This window comes from Anguilla anguilla, chromosome 7 (assembly GCF_013347855.1).
Source record: "Anguilla anguilla isolate fAngAng1 chromosome 7, fAngAng1.pri, whole genome shotgun sequence".
Classification (NCBI taxonomy): Eukaryota; Metazoa; Chordata; class Actinopteri; order Anguilliformes; family Anguillidae; genus Anguilla; species Anguilla anguilla.
In genome coordinates, this window is record NC_049207.1 from 43,283,165 (window position 1) to 43,302,411 (window position 19,247).

Below are 19,247 nucleotides of genomic sequence, written 5' to 3' on the forward strand. Positions count from 1 at the left end.
ATTTTAGCCAGAGTACTGTGTGGCTTTTGGAGTTTGATAAAGTCTATTACTATCCCTTTAAGATAGGTATTTGTAATCTGTTACTCATTTACTTAATAAGGGGGCTTCCACTTTGAGTCTTCCTTTATGAAGAAATGAGAAATGAAACTATCCAGTTCACCCTACTTGCTTTAAGAAATTCTGTCACAAAACAGAAATTATTCATTTTAGAATTTGAAAAGAATACAAGGTTCAATACCACACTAAAGCACCTCAGGATCGTTAATGTCAGGGCCTTGGTTTAACAGCTTATCCAAAGGATGGCACAGCCCCTCTGTCCTTGTTCTGGCGCATTGGACTTACTTGGTTCAGAAGATGGAGTGCCACCCCACTGGCCACCTGAAACCTGACCTTTCCAAGGTCTTCCATCCAAATGCTGACTAGGTTCAAAGCCAATTACCCTCAGGTCTTTGACAGGAGAATGCTACAGGGTGGTGTTATTGTGCACCATGATTAACCAAAGTTGCAGCACGACTGGGAAACCGGAAACCGTACAGGTGCTTGATCCACCATAGGAGCCACTATTGTTTTCTGAGTTTTCATCAGATTGCAGGAACAGAACATATTAAAAATTAAAAGCCATTGACTTTTGACAAGACATTTCATCCATGGGTGTACTTGTTTTGGTGTTTGTGGAAGGAGACCGATTGCCAACCCACCATAAGGTATAGTACTTGTGTGCAAATGATCCTTATGTAATCAAATGTCTCAATGAGTCTTGTTGCCATTGCACTGCTCATAACAGGCCCAAGGCAAACATTCCAGTTTGTAAAAGCACTACATGCAGTCCTGTACTGTACATGAATGAATAGAAACCAGCCTCTACATGGCAACCAGTGAGCCACTAGTCACAACTGCATTGCTTTGGCTGTGGGTGTGTGAAACTTCAATTTCACATTCATATTTCCCATCTGCAGTTTAATAATATTCATAGGGAAGTAACCTCGCGAGTATAATGTAAGAGTGTTTTATTTTTCGCATATGTATACACAAGTATCAGAAAGGGCAATCTGCGCACACACTGTCTCTGTTGGTCACATTACAAAATGTACACCGCTGGAAGAAGAAACAATTACTGAAAATCAATTCACCACCACTTACAAACAAAAAGGTCAGGATGTGTGGAAGAACATTGATTTTCCGTAATACAGATAACATCACATATTGAATATGTACTAGTGTCCGTTGTATGGAAATGTTTTCTTGTCAGCTGAAGTAGCTGTGTCGTTGCCTTAAAGCACAATTACGAAAACACACATTGTAAATCAATATTTTGCAGTTGCTCAGAGTATTGTAATTAACTCGTACCAAACCGTCTTCATTGCATGTGACTGGGAACAAGATCTGCTCAGTTGTATTATTTATTGCAAAAAAAAAAAAAGATCAATCCCTAATGAAGCCCCTGTTTTTTCCCTTTAAGAGGACAGGTTTGATCTATGGGAAACTGCGAGTTTCAGCAAATGCCATTGCTCTGTAGCTTAAGACTGCTCAGTATATTAGTTGCTGTTCCTGTTTTACTTGTTGCTGTATGTGGTTCATAGTGGAAATGTGCTTGATGTACATTACGAATACTGTACGCAGAAGGAAAAGACAATGCAAGACTCTAATTTTCTGGGTTTACCAACTGGGTGTATGCACTTGTAGCTGTTCTTGACTAAAGGATTATGAGAGGCATCGGATTGCTAGATTAGTGTTGTCTAGTACATTAACCATGGCATTATAAAGATGTGAGACAATTATCTTTTCAGAAAGCAAATTTGCTCTCATTAGCAGAGTGCTCGAATCTCCAAAGTGCCTGTAAATGGTGGTTTGTTTCAGAAAAGCAAAAGTCATATGGTTGTGTAAGGCAAGAGCTCATGAGAAAAACACAAAGGAATTCCCAAATACTGCAACCACCCCCCCCCCCCCCCCCCCCCCCCCCCCCCCTCTGCTCAGGGTATGTACCTGTTGCACACATCAAGCTCTGGAACACTGATGACAGAAAGTGACCTCAATGCTGTTTTCTAGGACTGTGTACATATGCCTCCCAGTTTATTGTAATAATAATAATAATAATAATAATAATAATAATAATAATAATAATAATAATAATAATAATACACAGCATTGAATTTATTTATTTATTTGGAAAATTTCAGTTTTATAGAAGCAAACAGAATGGTTGGCCCAAACTGTGAAATTGTGTCAGCTGTTTCATGACATTTCAAGTAAATGGGGCACAGAATAGGTGGATCGCACGAGAGAGTCCCTTTGCATTTAATTAATTAATTCATTATTCATTACTCATAATCATTCATTCTTCAATGATGATATACTGTATTCTTGACAACTGTACATGCACGTGCCAATAGCGGGTAAACTACTTGCCTGTTGTCACGCTGTCGACACTGCTGAGGGCGAGGAGGGCGTGTAAGAGAGAGGGAGGGGGAAGAACGACAGATCGCACAGCATAACAAGCAAGCGGAGCAGAGCAGCATGGCGGGGCTGAGGGACACCCAACAAGGCAGCCACCGCCACAGGAAAACATGGATAAATCTTCTATTTGGAATTTTGCACCTTCTTTTGCCCTGCGTCCGTCAAGGAAGGGCACAGTCACAAGGTTAGTAGGAACACATATGCGGGAAAGCAACTGTGTTGCTAGCTAAATATTGTAATGTTTTGCCTGACAGGCTGAAGTGAAGACAAGTCGTAGCCGCGATTATTGGAACGTTGACGTAGCTAGGTAGCTAACTGCAGTCTTGGAATATTTATATTAGCTTGTTGCTAACAAACTAGCTAATAGCTGCCAGGAAAAGTATCCATGTAGTTGTCTAGCTAACTGTGTTATTTTAAATATATATATATATTTCTAAATAGCTAGCTACTTGTCAGTCAGGTCACTTTGATGTGCTGGCTAGCTAACGTTAGCTGAAGTACGGTCAGGTCCATTTAACCTTCCTAAAGAACTATCGTAGCTACTTATTTGCACATCGGTCTAATGTTAACGTTATTTTTTTAATTGCTCCCTAAATGTGAGAAACCTTTTCAGTTACGTAGCCAATGCATGTCGATTCAGCTCTATTTCAGCTGAGATTTGGTCAGCTAGTTGTTGGCTCACTATTTATTTACCAAAAAACAGGCACTGTTGTCATACGAGGCAGGTTAGTTAGCTAGCTTCAGCATGTGAAGGGTGCAGCAGTTAGCTTGCTAACTTACAAAGTTCGATTAGTAACATGATAAACCTGACAATATCTTGCTAAATTTAATTTGTTTGGACTTAGCTGGCTTGCTAATATTATCAATTTTGAACACAGACACATTTGAAAGTAATGTAGCTAGCATGCTAGCTTGCTGCCTGGTTCTTTATATGAAAGTAGTTGGCATTTGTTAGCTCCTGTCGCTCTTTAATCAAGTTCCGTTTGTCGTTAACTTGACGTTACTTAGGTAGCTGTGTTTACTATCCATCTGCTGCACTTTATGACCTAACCCAAGCGACCTTCTCTTGTTTCTTGTGTTGTTAACGAAGCTCTAGCTCAGATGTCCAGCGTGGTGGAGGTTTGGCAGGCTGAAGAAGCTGACGTCATTTTCCCCACTCAGGTATGATAACGTTATCTAAAATCAGTAACTACGTGTATATTAATGAATAACTATAGCTATATTCATTGCTGACCAACTCCAGTTTATCCGTGGTAACCATCTAGTCAATAACTGTCACCTCATCATGAAGTTTGGGGTGACTACAATTTTTTTGGAATTTCAATGCACATAGTGTATTTCATTTTCCTGGTATTTGAATATTTTACTCACCAAGGGGATTGTTAGGGCGTGATGGCTACGGTATCCAGTTTGTAGGTCGTCAACTTACCTATGTCGTATGAAAACGTTCGTGTTGTTGAGCCGCCTTCTGATTGCGTAAGAGTTGTATTTAGCACCAGCTGAGCCTTTGCTGTGACATGTCTTATTTAAACTATCGGTTTGCTTTCCATTTTATGTGTGATGTTTTTGTGAGAATACCAGATATTTTATTTGTACTGAAGGAATGTATGCAGCTTGTTGGATGAATTGATCTTCCAGATACACGCAATAGACGTTTTAACCAAAGACGTTTTCACATCGTAAATTTGCATATTTTTGTGTCGGTTTAACTGTCAGGTGTGTGTTGTTAGTTGCATCTAAAAATGATCCACAATCGCTGATACAAGCATTCATGCAATAAAATACAAACATATAAACATAATTAATCATAATTTAAGTAAGTTAAAGATTGTTTCCTCAGAAATTAACTTCAAAAATTGTAGGCATGTTGTGATCCTTTAGATCAAGTAATTTTTATTTCAGAATAATTTTTTTGACTTTCACTTTTTCCTGCACAGTGGAACTAGGTTTTGCTCATTACTTTAATAGATATTAAGTCTATGAATACGCTCATTTAATAGCTCTTTACAATACAGAAGTTGCCATTGTGGGTAGAACAAGAAATCAGAATACGCAGTCAGTGGGTCCCCCGGATCAAGTTTGAAAACCCTTGAAGTACGGGGATATAATCTCTCTCTTCGAAGCCCAATTATGAAAATGAAAACCTATTTTTGATTTTTTTTTCCCTGAACATTGCAGGGTATATATTTTGCATATGATTTTAATAATGAAAGGCTGAGACCAGAACAAAGATCCAATTTGAATATTTGTTGCGGCCTGTAAATGAACAGTTCTCACTTGAACATATGCAGCAGTTTTAGCGGACCCTGTACTGCCCCCTGTCTCGTTCTGCGCTCTACCTGACTGGCAGGTTCTCAGTTTGGGATTCCTGCTGTTGGCGGTGTGTGTGTGTGTGTGTGTGTTGTAGAGATTGGCAGAGGGATCGTTCCATATTAAACCTGTCCTTTCACTGGAACAGGAAAGCAGACTATCTGTGCACAGATAATGGGGGATCACATGATTGATTTTTAATAAACAAGAAAGAAAAGTATGATTTTAAATGGTCTTCCATCAATCAGCATAGCAATGTTTTTGAATGGGAGAATGACCAGAACTAGGCCATAGCTTTATCTGTGAAGATTACCTATTAGAAAGACAAATTCACATGTGGGGTTGAGAGGTAGTAAGCTATGAACCAAACAATCGGTTTAAACATTTCAACCTTGGCAAGAAAGGTTCTGTAAAAGTAGTTTCCTGCACAAAAGGTGGTACCTCCCCCACCCCACCCATACAGGTGTGCATACCATGCTTTATTTATAAAGATGAAACAAACTGAAACCTTGCTTCCAGATGCGGGGTTTGTAATGTGGATCTTCGTACAGGAGGATGAGGTTGATCCAATCATGGAGAGTCAGTTCAGTCAGAGAGCAAGCTCATTTGTGTGGGTGGTGCCCATAGGGCCTGTAGATGAACTAGTCTGCCCTTTCGTCACCAGAGCCAGCAAGCTTGTGACCTGGTGGCTAGATAATGCTATCTATTTGCTAGTTAGAATGCTACCCTCATCCTGTTGGGTTTATCTGTTGCTTCCGAATGGTTCTTGCACTGGGGGGGGGCGGGATCTTCCGAGAAGGTCTGTGTGTGGCCTATATGTTATACACTTTGTTGAAAAGTCGAGGTGATTCATCAAAGCAGGTGATCCAGGTTTTTAGTCCCTTTAACAGAGAAGAGAATCCTTCCCTACAGACACACCCCCCCCACACACACACGTACACACTTTGAGGAACAAGTTTCCACTGTGAGATGTAGATGTGATCCACAGTTTTACTGATGCCCCCTCACATCAAGCAGTTCAGTCTCTCACTATGGCCTGTGTGTATGATTCAGGTGTTAGCAGGTGGCATCACACAATAGCGATAAGCAAACTGAGCTGGACAGTCAAATCTAGCAATGTCACAATGCCATCATTTTATTAGTCGATACCAGTAGCAGTGAAATTCCAAGATTCTTGATACCTAACTTGATACCACAGTTTAAAAAAAAACGCCTGTGTAGTCCTACGTCAGCATGCGCTCCTTTATTAAAAAGCTGTGTATGAACACAAAAAAACTAGAACGGTGGCACATATAGTATTTAACAGGTGTCTCCAAGTACTTAAGCGAGCATTGTTCAAGTAAACAACATTGTGCACGCATTCATAGAATTTCAGGAATGTGATTCCGGGCAGAACAGTGCCGCAGTGCCTCTGATCAACGCAATTATCCCAGATTGCTTCAGTAACGTATCCAGCTGTGTAAGCAAATAAGATGCGTAACGCAAAGCTTTGGCGGTCTGCATTCTAACCGCCGGGCAAATAAATAATGTATTGTAATATTAGCGAACCAAGACCGTTATCCTCCTGCTGAACCTAATGTGCCGTTCGGTCTTGTTTTTCTCAGTCTGAAGAAGAGCGGCACAGAGAAGGCTTTTCGCAAGAAGGGAGGTAAGCCGTCACTCGCCGAAAGTCGAAAAACGGGAGAGTCGAACGACGTAAAAAATTTTTTTGCTTTTGACGTCACTCGCCGAGGACTCGTTCATTGCACAGCCTTGCATTCCTGCCTGCTAAGTTTAGGACAACTCAGAAAATGTGTAGACCCTTGAGACTTCTTCGGGGCGTGGTGTTTACTGTACTGAAAATTTGCACATTCTTTCAGAATGGTAATTGTTGGTCGGTCTTTTACAGACTTTTTTTTCTGATTTTTTTTTTTTTTTTGGTGATGTGCGACTACCTACCGGCGAACATGAACACTCGCTTATGCTGGGGTTACACGCCTCATAGCTGCGTACAAATACTTCTTATGCACTCGATAGACTGCTATTACGTGCGCTTCTGATTTTTCTCATTTGGCACATGGGAACTGTCCAGTGTGTTAAACGTCACAATGTTGGCAATTATGATGCTTAATTATGATACAGCGTTCTTCCTTTATGTGCATAATGAATAATATGCACGTTGCACCGGTCTTTCTCCTAGTGGTTTGGCATTGCACCCGGTGGTCTGAGGAAGCATTGGTGCAACTTCAGTGTTTCCCGCTCTTGATCCCAGCTGTGCAGCAGCTGAGTCTGCCCTTTACACGTGGCCCTCTGAACATCGGAAGGGCCCGAATGAGGCGGGCCGGAACTGCGGTGTAACAGAACGTTCCGGGTTCGTCCGGGAGGCCGCCCTCAGCCCGCGAGCCGGCGCGGCGGAGCGCGGCGGGGTTGCGTCGGGGCAAAGAACGCTGCCGGACGCTTATCTCGCCCCAGCAGAAGCGCAGCGCCGAACGGGCTCGGGCTGTGAGGTAGTTCAGATCTCGCGGAGAGAGGAGCGGAGCCTCCTACGCCCTCCTCACGGGAGGAGGTTATCGGCGGACTGCAGGGCTGGGACAGGCCCTAAGATGAGGTGAATGTGCCTGTCGACGGCTGGAGATAAACAAATCGTGATTCAGTAGGACCGGCTGTGAGGCTATAAGGACGATATTGTGCGTACGATCGGTCGAAAGGCCTCTACAGGAATCTTTGAAAGCGTTTATCTTGTCGCAAGGTTTCACCATCTTTAATGAGTTGGTTTTCTTTGATGTGCAGGTGACGTTGGAGCGAACCGCAATACAGCATGAGATGTAAATTTTACAACGGCACCACTGAAGCCACATTCATACACGTTTAACAGAAACAAAATGGTCTTTTTTTAAGGTGCCTTTCCCATGCTTTAGTTCCATTTCCATACTTTGCCTGCAGGCGCATAATGTGGCTAAATACAACTGGCTAGCGAGGTAGCAAAACGAGTTTCAGTCTGCCGCTTTGGCCATGTTTAAATGCTTATTTATTATATCATTCTGTGGTTGAGTGCATGCAAGCACGTAGCACCACTATTTGACAGTCATTCAAATTACAGCACTGTCTAATGTTGTGGGTGTAATCCCATGACAGTTCATTGTTATTCCTGCGTAGCTGTCGAGCAACGTTTCTGTTCCTCGGAACAATCCAGAACGCAGTAGCATACTGCTGTAGCTTTAATGGACAGATTCAGAGCTCGTTGCCTTGATGATATTAAGATTGAGATGAGTGATAAGCTTGTCTCCACTGGCCAGAGCCCCCCAGGTGTTTAGCAGATGGCATGCTTCGAGTACAGGTGTACCACATGCCTCTGGCAGGCCTTTTATTGTGGATGACTTTGGCCAAAGATGTGCCCATGTAGGTGTGGGAGAACACCCAGGACTTAACCCTATAAGGTGTAATATCGCTAATATTTGATTAGAATGTTCTTAACTGAACATTCTTTTGCTGATGTCACAATCACTGGTGATGAAAAGCAGTAGAGTTCTAGAACACTGGCTTTGAATTTAGAAAAAACATTTTTTTAAAATTAAAAAAATTCAATGGGTTAATCTGGCAAAAGCACACTGGGACAAGATGTGGGCCTGTGAAAGCCAGGGGAGAAGGAAGGATTTGCTTTCACCGCTGCAAGCTGGTGGGATGAATTTCTAATGTGGTGGCTGAGTCAGAACTATCAGTGCAAGTTGAGACGCGCGCAACACCGCCCCCCCCCCCCCCCACCCCCCCCCCCCAACCGGGACTAATCACCTCCAGTATCCAACCAGCTCATTTTAACGGTACAAAGTGGCACGGCACTTCGGAGTTAAGAGTTTCGGGAAAATAGAAGGCACTAGAAGAAAGACTTGTGTGATATTTGAGCGCAAGAAGGGGAGAGGCTGTTCTTTTTCACGAGCCGCGAAGTTGAGAATGTTCCGGAAAACGTGCGTTTAGGAAGCGCCGCGCGAAAAAGAGGACGGCAGCGTTTCTCGTGCCGTTGAGCCACACCGGCGGCTTGCCACTCCATAAATCAGGAATGCTGCTGCTCAATATGCACCTGGCCCTCGCGTTAAACTGCTGCATGCGTGTTTTATTCCGGGGCACTCATTCAATACAGTCCAAATGGAAATATTCAAAGGTCGACCAAGAAGGTGCCAGACCACTTGGCTTATGGGTGGGGGAAAAAAAAGGCTTGGGAAAATACTAAAACATACTGCACATAGCGTTTTATTTGGGCAACCCCATTGACCTGTTGGCGTTATGAATGGCGGATAGAATTTCTGGAAGCTCCCGGATCACAGCCTTAAACTGAAATCATGATCAAACACCAAGGGACATTTCAAGTCCAATGGCTGTGTCCACTTATACAGTTAAATGTAGAAGTATTGGGGGAGTGACACCGTTTTTGTTGTTTTGGCTCTGTATTCCAGCACACAGGATTAAAAAAAAAAAAAAAAAAAAAAAGTGAATATGAGGTTAAAGTACAGACTGTCAGCTTTTATTTGAGGGTGTTTCTACCCATATTGGAATCCCGCCATTTTGGGGGGAGTGAAAGTAATGGGACAAATTAGCTATACTTGAGAATAAAACAACAAACAATTGTGCCACTGTGGCAGAACTTTTGCACTTAACCGTACGCGTTTTCTCGTGCCTGCTGAATCCATGGGATTCCAGTGCTTGGTGAGCTTGAGGCTATCTCCTCCCGTGGCCCTGTTCCACCTCAGCCTCACAACCATCGACATCAAGGCCTCAAAAGGCAGCTCCGTACAGGGCCTCCACCAGGGATTTTTTGGGCCCTACGGAAAGATCTCGCACTGGGCCCCACAACCCCAGGCCACCCTGTCCCTGCACAACTCCAGCAGTTTTTTGGAGGACTCCTTTCCGTCAGGGCGCTTCGAATCATCCTAATTCCAGCCGCCCTCCCCTCCCCTCCCCATTGCTGCGCCCCTCCCTCCGCGCTCTGTTGTTCTGATCGCCAGGAACAGAGAGAGCTTTGCTTTTCACTCAAGCGGGACAGCGCGGGGAAATGCCTAGCCACAAGCGCGAATCGTGCCCGCTCTTTATGTATCTCTGCATCTCCAGTGCTCCACTGACGCTCGTTCGTGAATCCGCACGCACGAATCCCCGATCACAACTGCGCTGCTTTTACAGTCGTGTCCTAAAGCCAGGTTCTTGCGTCGGCAACTCGGCCGTCTGGAGGTTGAATTTCCCCTAAGTTGCGCCACTATTGCGGCAAAAGGTTTTTTCCAGGGGGAGGGCAGTTCAGTTTTGTTTGGTTGCAGTCTGTTTGCCCTATCTTACTGTGCCATTCCATACATATTTCTAGTTTTGAAAGACCAAAAGTAAACACGCACTCAACTTTTGTTATGACCAACTTCTTTTACCCGCAGGCTGTTCTAAGGCATTCCTGCCTTGTGTTGTTCTACATCACCGGAGAACATATGATATAAGAAACTGGATTGGGCCAGATAGGGAATGCAAATCTGGTGCATAGCCCTAGTGGTATTCAGATTAGCTTTAGCTAGCTACCTGTTTTATACAGTCTCCCAGAGCTGGAAGTAAAAGCGTTCAGTCAGTGTGAACTGCTGGGATAGCTTTGCATTCATGGTGCAAGTGGGAGTTCCCTTCCAACTGTGCCCAGCTTACATTTGACTTGGAAAATGTTTCCCACACGTTGGCTGTTGCGTTACGTGAGCTAAGCCTGCGACAGAAGTTGTGGTAAAGCCAACATTAAGCAATCTGAATAATCCCAGCGGTCACCTTTTTATTTATGTATGTACTTATTTATTTATTTTTATTTATTTAATAATTTTTTTTGCTATTTTCTCCCATTTTCTCCCCAATTTAGTCGTTATACCATTTCCCCGTGTTTATCACAGTCCTGGTCAATGCGCTATCCTCTGTCGGTCTGGGGAGGGTGTAGACTACCACATGCCTCCTCCGATACATGTGGAGTCTCCCCCAGATCCCCTCCCTGCTGAACAGGCGCCCCGGCCAACCAGTAGGAGTCGCTAATGCAACAATCAGGATTCATTTCCTCACCGGCTTCCCACCCGCGAGCACTGCCAATTGTGTTCGTAGGAACGTCTGACACAAGCCGGAAGTACTGCTGCCGGGGATTGAACCCGGGTCAATGCAGTGGTAGGCGAGTTATTATACCTCTACACTACCCAGACGGCACGATCACCTTTTTATGATGTTCAGGCATATGTGACTAGACAAGATCTTGCATTTGGATTTCACGTTTTACATCAATGACATTAGATTCCTCTTTACTGTGTTTATATTGGCATCCCTGAGTTAACTGCTGTACTTATTTCCTTCTCTTTTGTTAATGCATGTTGGCCAAAATGTATGCTAGCCAGTTGCTAGCCGGTTGTAATATTGCTGTGTAATCTAATTGTGCTATTTGCCTTTGTGTGTTATTTGCATGGTTTGGTGTCGTGGTGAATGTCTGGAGCAGGCCTAGGTTTTCGGAGGAAAAACGCTGCCTGCAGAGTGCCTTGCTAATTTTTGTGGCAGCGAGAGCATTCCCATGCTGTTATGGGAAATGGCAGGCAACATGTGCGAGCGTTTCATCTTCTCTCAGCTATTGCATCACCGCAGAGGTTTTTGGCGCGAAGCGTCTTTGTTTTGGATCGATGGAGATGTTTGCCGATCCGTTGGCTCGACCGCCTCAAGCCACCGAGTCTGCTTGGCGAAGCGCGGCAAAGCAAACTGCGTAGTACAGATGAATTCCGAGCAAATTAATGACAGTTTTGGATGATCTTTTGGTAGGCCTTATGAGAGCTCATTGATGTGTCCATTTACACGTGTCCTCTTTAGTTAGCCCAGTTGTGTTGATTAGGACTGTTCCTTCCTCTGCCTGCACAATGCAGGTTTGTGAAAAATTTAAAGTTTCTGTGCTTTGAGTGAAAACGCTGTATAAAAACATCGAACTCGCCTGCAGGCCCATATCATATTACTCATGGAAAGTGCCAGAAAGCCTTATTTACATAACGGGGAGTGACGTCATCGCAGAAATTGTAGGGGCAATCTGGAAAGTGCTCTGTGTATGCAAATGTCCCACTCGTGTCTGTGATTGGACCAGTGGGGCCTGATGACTTGCGTGTGATTAATGGCTTTCGTGGAGGCATTCTGATTCAGCATACGATGTCAAGCCCCAGCTGAGCCAACCCCCCCCATTTGCCGTCTCCTTCACGGCAAATAATAGCGCCGAAGAAGGAAACATTGACCTAGAACGTGATCCCAGCACCGCCCGCTCCGGTATTTTTCGTACCTCCCTTCCTGTGGCGGCCAGTCAGTCTCGTACCGGTAATTTGCCGCCACTTTGGCGGTTGCCGTGCAAAGGAGCGGCTCGTGGCGCGCCTTGGGCCGGTGCTCTTCGTCGCCGGCTCCAGGCCCGCGAAGGCAACGGGCACAAAGGGGCCACGCCCTCCCCCGCCGCCGCTGGCCATCCGCCACTGGGCATCCGCCGCTCTCCCGTCGGGGTGTATAATCTGGGCCCGGCCTGTCTGGAGATAGGTGGGCGGGGCCCGGGCGCGGCCAGCTGAGGCACCGCCGCGGCAGTGGCCAAGGCAGCGCGGCTGGCACCGTGGACCGACCTCGGGGCCGGAGAGCCAACGGCGGTCGTGCCGCGCCTTGGGTAGCCCGCAGAGAGAGAGAGGCAGACGCGACTGCCTTTAACGCTCGCCCTGGCCTGCCGTTTCATCGGCAATAGCGAGTCACTGGACGTGCAGTGTGCGCACACAAAAGGTCCATTCACAATAAGTAGGCCCGGCCTAGCCTTCCGAGATTGTCCAGGCAAGCGCTGGCTTTCCTGTCCTTCTGTTTCTCTTTGTCAACAACCACTAGGGTGTGATGGTACGCAAAAATATTGGCTGTGCAAAAACAATGGCTGTGAAAAAACAATTCCTCGGTTTTGACTTGTGGGTTTCGGGACTTTTTTGGTACAACAGGACAAAAAATGAAATAAAATGTGAAATGTAAAATAGTTTTTCTTTTATTTTGAAAATGTCAACTGTGGCTAACTGGCGGTAATTATTTGCTAAACAACATAAGGCGCATTAGCGCTAAGCCATTGGGGGGAACTCTTGAGTTTTGAGTTGAAGTTCTGCGTGTGAAGCGCGACGGTAATTGTCTTCCCTCCTCTTTCTCAGCTCCTTCTATGTGCAGGAGAGTGGGAGGGCCCTTCGCTTTCAGCCGTCCGTTCTGGAGTTCGGGACGCAGTGAGTGCAGCCTACGATGTCCTCTTTGTTCCAGCTGTCATTACCGCTAACAATGACCATGATGATTTCATTACCGGTTGTCATCCAGTAAATGCAGCTCCGCTTTTCCCCTCAACCATTCACCATGCCAATCTCAGTAACAGCACAGTCTGGAATAATATATTCCCTTAAGAAATTATAATTACCTTTTAAACGAACAAATAGGGGTTTCTGCTTAACATCAGAAACGTGATTAAACTGTTCTTAACTTAACATTGTAATGCTGATGTAACAATCACTACTGGTAATTTGAAAGCATTGGTGTTCTAGAACACTGACTTCAGAATTCCAAAAAAAACTGCTCTTCAAAACTACTCTTTCTGTTAAGACGCTTTTCCAGTCCAAGGCCCCACAGTTCAGTGTCCAATCTGGTCCATGCAAGTGCCAACCGACCTGCAGCTCCACAGGATAATGCCCAATCGGCTCTGGACTTCACAAACAGAAATGCAGAGGCTACACTGCAAGATGCAAACCACTAGTTAGGTGTAAAAACAGGATGGCCAGGTTACATTTTGCTATGAAATATTAAAAGTGCCTGCAGAGTTATGGAAAAGGTATTGTGGACCTATGAGACCAAGATTAACTTGTGTCAGAGTGATGGCAAGTGCAAAGCATGGAGGCCAAAAGAAACCACCGCAGATCCAAAGCACCTTCCTCACGCCTTCATCTGTGAAACATGGTGGTGGGGGTATTTTGGCTGGGGCATGTATGGCTGCCACAGATACTGACTATATAAAAATACCCTATGATAAAAGCTGAGAATGTGCACTTTAACCACATGTGAATTGTTTGATTACAAATCTAAGATTGTGGATCACAGAGCCAAATCAAGAAGGAAATATCTCCCAGTTGCCCTAAACATAATGGGGCTCACTATATAATTACTGTAGGATCGACAATATTTTAACAAGCTTCATCATTCCTGGAGGAGGGATATATGTTGTCGCGGTCTGCATCAAACAAGACTAGGCGTAAAGCTGACAATAACTTGGAATTTTAGAGGAATGATCCTCAGTGACTTAGCAAATATGAGTCATGCTAAAACCTTAAGAGGTTTGAATGGTACAGCGGTTTGGGAGCAGATAATGAAAAGGTGTTCTCAAAAGACGTGTGTAGGAGAAGACTAAAGGTGTAATGGGATTGTGTGGTTCTTACAGTATGTGGGCAGGCAGTTTAATTCCAGTACTTTGTCTGTTCTGTGGGCATGATTAAATACAAGTGATGTGGTTCGACAGCCAATCCCATTTGCGATGGGATTTTTTTCCCCCCGTTCTGCTGTGTTTACGATGGCGGGGGAAAAACGCAGGTGGACGTCGTCTGTTGTAGTTCAGGGCCGCTGACCTAGGGAGGACAGCTTTGTTTGGAACAGATCGGGTTCCTTGCGCTGAGCGCGTGCAGTACGCTCCGGCTTCTGAAAACAATTTCCATTGAGAAAGGATAACAAACGAAGTCCCGAGGCGCTGGGACAAAGAAACGCCTCTCCGCGTACCAGGGCCACGGAGTGCTGCCCGTTGCAGATGCGGGGTTTTCGCCAAATATGGCCAGAGCTCCTTTTCCCCCTCATCAGCCGGAGTATGGCGACTCTGAAAGGTGAATTATCCATGTTTGGCTGGAGCCTAAGCCTTAAATCCGTCTGGTACATTAAGCGGGTTACTCTGCAATACGGAACACCGAGTCAAATTTGGGTTTGTTAATGCTGGTGAGGGAAGGGGTACTGTAGTGGTTTTTTAGTAGTAGTAGTTCATGTGCATCCAAAGTGACGTTTTAGTGTCGTTCATGTGCACAGCCGGACATCTTCAGAAGCAATTTGGGTCAGATTATATCTGCTCAGGTGTGAGTCATACCCACAGCCATCCAGTTAGAAGTCCTCTGACCAAACAACCACACCCCAGGCCAATATTCTCCTTCTTGTTTACGCAGGTAATGAATTGCGCTGAGTGTTAATATCCTTTTTTTTTTGATGGAGTCTGTTGAATACGGCTCCCTAAAATAAACAGTGATATTTTTTTTGGTATCTGGTCTAACGCAAACCAAAGTTGCCATTGGCCTAACACATCGCCAGAAGTGTGGTTAGTTGCTTCTTTTTGTCAGTGCAGTGACATCACTGTGAGGTACTGGGCTGCTCTGCTACCTCTTTGCTTCTGCGTTCAGGGCTCAGGGTTCCAGTGTCCTTGAATGCAGTCTGCACACAGTACATGTGGATTACATTTCCCCCCTCCCTTTCATTGTATCCGTTGCCCCATTTTTACAGCTTTTAGCAGATGTTCATCATGCTGCCCGAGTGAATTTTGAGGCTTCTTGATGTCTTGAAGGGTGGGTTGTTGGAAGGTTTGGATATGTTCATAAAAGCCTCGTATCCAGTGGAAGAAAGAACTTGAAAGCGTGGTTTTGTCTGAAGAAGTAAAAATGCAAAAAAAACCTTGTCTGTACTGTTCTGTGTGTTTATACGCATCTGAGCAAATACGCATTTATGTTGTGTGTATTTGAGGGCATCTACTGTGTAACCGTACTACGTAACCAAGACTGAGCGCTACTAATAAACTCTGCTCTGTTTTCTGCTATAATACAGAATGCTCACATATTTTTCCCTTTTTGGATGCGGCTTCTTAAAGACCTGGCCTTTTCTGTCCTTAGGCCCCTGGGACTGCCGCGAGCCGAAACCATATACATAAACAACCCCAGCCAAGACCAGCCGGTCACGCTGCTGTCTATATTCACGAGCAGCGGGCATTTTCACATACCTTCGTTTCACAGAAGGGTGAGTACCATGTACCTGCACGGTGCTGTCGCTGCGTGCTTTGGGTTTGGCTGGCTGTGAGGGTCTCAGGTTCAGTCCCCAACCACGATGCACTCTGATTGCCCTCAGCCATCCGGGCAGGTTCCTGTCATTTGAATGACTCGAATGACACTTTTTATACGTTAACCAATTGTAGAACATCGTGTGAGACTTTCGGTGGAATGGGAGAATGTGCCAAGTGTTTAAATGTCAGAATTTATTTTGGAGGAGTAAGCGTTCTGTTTTTTTTTCAGTTGGTTTCCATTTGCCGTTTAGCATTTAGTTTCCGTTTCAGTTGAGTTTACTTTCAAAATGAAAACGGCACAAAACCATAACCACGTGGGTTCTTTTAATGAACTGCTGGAAATAAGCACAGGATGTGGTGCTTTTAAGCCTAAAATATTCACATGCAAATGAGAAACGGCATATTTTTTCTGAAGTGTTGACGCACAGCTTACCACATAATTATGTATGTAGGCTATCTATATATTACATTAAATTAGATGTACCACCGTAGAACATGATAACATCACCATGGTTTTTAAGAGTATTAACGACAAATTAGAAATTTTCTAAAAAGCTACCCAAGTTCAGTGGAGTCCAGGACAATGCCATAACTGTGCCCTATTACATATCATATAATTCAAAGCCAATGCCATCATGCAAAGAAATTGGTTCAGCTCTACATGCTGCTGTCACAGATGTGTTTCTTTCTGAATATGAACAGAATTAGTTCCTGTGGAACTGCTGTCTCTTGTTGGCTTAGGAGTGAATTTGTCTTTGTAAATGGAGGGTTGATGGGTGGATGTTTTTTTTTTTTCTGGTTCTCTGACTGCTTCTCTTCTCGGTCCAGGTTATCCCACCTCGGGGAAAGGCCTCGTTTAAACTCATATTCCTTCCCACCGAAGAGGGAAACGTAGAAAACACGTTATTTATAAATACATCATCCCATGGCGTTCTCTCATACCAGGTCAGTAATGCATTTCCAACATTATCAGTTCTGACTTCACCTCAGAAAGCCAGGTGAATAGGTGGACGTATCTCACAGAGATAATTATTTATGCTGGTCCAGGATACTATGCTCGTTACATAACTGTAAATAAGATTTTTATTTAAACGATAAATATGTACAACAATCACTTTTTGCTTTTAGATTTGTATGCATGTCCTTTTATTTTGTTCAATATTAATATTCTCCTTTATTGTACTTTAAGGAGTTTTTGTGCTATAAAATACCAGCTGCGAAGTGCCTATTTTATATATATATATTTTTTAAAAATATTTAATGAGAGTACAAAGCTCTTTAAATAACTTCACTCAGCAGTTTTGTTTTATTTTTCAGGTTTTTGGAGTTGGGGTTCACCATGGACCCTACAAGGACCTACAGATAAAACACAGTCAGCTAATATTTCCTCATATACAGAGTATCAAACTGACACAAACTCAGGTATCCCAGTTTTATTTATTTTTTTGCCTGGCCTATAGGGTAATCTACAGTACAGATCTTTCTCTTTGTGGCCTAGTATCTCATTGCCACCACCAACATATAACTCCTATCCCCTGCCAGATATCAAACAGCATCTCCGTCTTTTACTTTCTGCCTCCTTTCCTTTTCTCATATTTTCTTCTTTTCTTGGTTTCTCTGTCTCTCACAGAGGCAAAGGAGTGAAAATAAATGAGTCATTTGTCTGAGGTTGTCTACAGGAAGACAGTGGGGCTTTAATTCTATAAATAGCTATATCAGAGATGCGACCTAGGGCAAATGTTCTGTATGGTTTTCTGACATAATTTGTCAGCATCAAGTTGGAATGTTTATTTAGCTGTGAAACTGCTATAAAACCTGATAAATAAATATTAGGGCTTACGATTCTAACTTCTGTTGGTTTATGAACTATGAGACTTTTTTTTTTCTTGTCTAACCATCCACTGTTCTTCTGAATTCCTGAGGTTACTTACTTACTTATTGCCAAAGCTTTAGAAATGTGATTCCAGCCGATAACTTCTCATGACATTTTTCTGATGAGGTCATTTCTCTTTTAAAAGCATGTGGATCTCAGTTTACTTTTCTCAGTTTTGGGAACACTGTTCAAGTACAGACTGATAAGTCCAGCTCCAGTTTCTTTAAATGCTGTTCAGATGTTCTGTCTTTGCTTGTTCCTGATTGAGTGTATATTGTTGTGCAACGCTAACCGATTTGACATTCAAATACGAGTCAAGTTTATTTCTGAAAGCACTGCATTAATCCAGTCCTTTCTGTGAAATGTGAATCTTCTGTCCTTGACAGATGAATGTTTTATTAACATTTTTAAATATTTTTATTTGATTATTGATTCAGACAATTTATTTAAGATTATGTGTGCAGGTTTTCAGTCACAAATCTCATCCACAGTTTTTTTTTTTTTTTTCCTTTCTTTTTTCAGGACGAGGCCTCGAACATGACTATTCTGGGGCTGCAGCTGGAATGTAGTCTACCTAAAACCAGCTTTGGGCATCCTCAGGTACGGGTTTGGACATCGTTTAGCCAACAGGAACGTAAATATAAAATGTTAATGCAGTTAAATGCTAAATGCCACAAAAGAATTGTGCATTGTAAGGTGTGGAAGAGGACTATTGTTTTTGTTGCAGCATCATGGTTTGAGATCCTCACGGTGTCTAACAGAGACACTGCTTTGGTGCTTCATTTGCAATGGGCCGTTTCCATGCTACACTCATGTCTGACCTCAGACAACCTCAGTGGAAAACGCTGCTGTGGCTCTTGTCATCACAGCACATGAACGCTTGTCAAGCGTGCAGTGGTCAGAAACCATATGGTCTTGTTTGGAGAAGCTCCGAGCGGTTAGTTTTGCCCTCAGTCATAATGCGTTGGACTCCTGTTTCAATTAGGAACAGCTTTACAACTAGAAGACCCAAGTGAACTCCAGCTAACCCTGTGCCAACCCCCCTGCCCACACACACAGTCACACACACACACACCCTTGGTTAAAAGCATCCATCTTGTCAAATGCGTCTGTGCTATTTTGGACAAAAGCCTTTTTTTTTGTTGGTCTTTTCTAGTTGGGTGTACTGATGGACTGCCCAGTCTAACTCGAGTATCCCTGCCCTAGTAACGCAGCCTCTTCAAAGACTGGAGGAGCAACTCCCATGGCAGGGTTTACCAAAAAGCAGATGGATTTCGTGTCCAGCTGTAGTCGCTGAATAGTCGGCAGTCATTCCGGCTCTAATGGAGCTCCGTGCTTCTGGGCGGCTTCTTTTTTGCGCATGACTGGAATGGCTTCCTGTTATTTCCCAGGGCTCCTCCTGCCTCCTGACGGACGAGAAGCTGGTGGTGAAGATCAGCCTGTCGGAGAGAGGAGAGAAGCACACCGGCCTGGAGAGGTTCAAGCCTTATGTAATCGAGAATATCGTGGTGCTGTTCGAGATAACATCAGGAAGGAGCAGGTTAT

At 43.9% G+C, this 19,247-nt stretch overlaps 1 protein-coding gene across 5 annotated transcripts in view; it reads left to right on the top strand.

Moving 5' to 3' along the window:
- The first annotated feature begins 2,476 nt into the window (after positions 1-2,476).
- Positions 2,477-19,247, top strand: part of LOC118231931 (transmembrane protein 131-like) — a 36,822-nt gene continuing 20,051 nt past the window's right edge. For 4 of the 5 annotated variants that reach the window (XM_035426316.1, XM_035426321.1, XM_035426317.1 and 1 more), the window contains exons 1-9: positions 2,477-2,638; positions 3,545-3,615; positions 6,369-6,412; positions 12,921-12,989; positions 15,663-15,786; positions 16,658-16,774; positions 17,147-17,251; positions 18,225-18,302; positions 19,094-19,247. In XM_035426316.1, the coding sequence (XP_035282207.1) occupies positions 2,515-2,638; positions 3,545-3,615; positions 6,369-6,412; positions 12,921-12,989; positions 15,663-15,786; positions 16,658-16,774; positions 17,147-17,251; positions 18,225-18,302; positions 19,094-19,247 (886 nt within the window). In that variant the 5' untranslated portion in view covers positions 2,477-2,514. The remainder of the gene's footprint in view (positions 2,639-3,544; positions 3,616-6,368; positions 6,413-12,920; positions 12,990-15,662; positions 15,787-16,657; positions 16,775-17,146; positions 17,252-18,224; positions 18,303-19,093) is intronic. The other variant, XM_035426318.1, reaches the window with a different exon arrangement.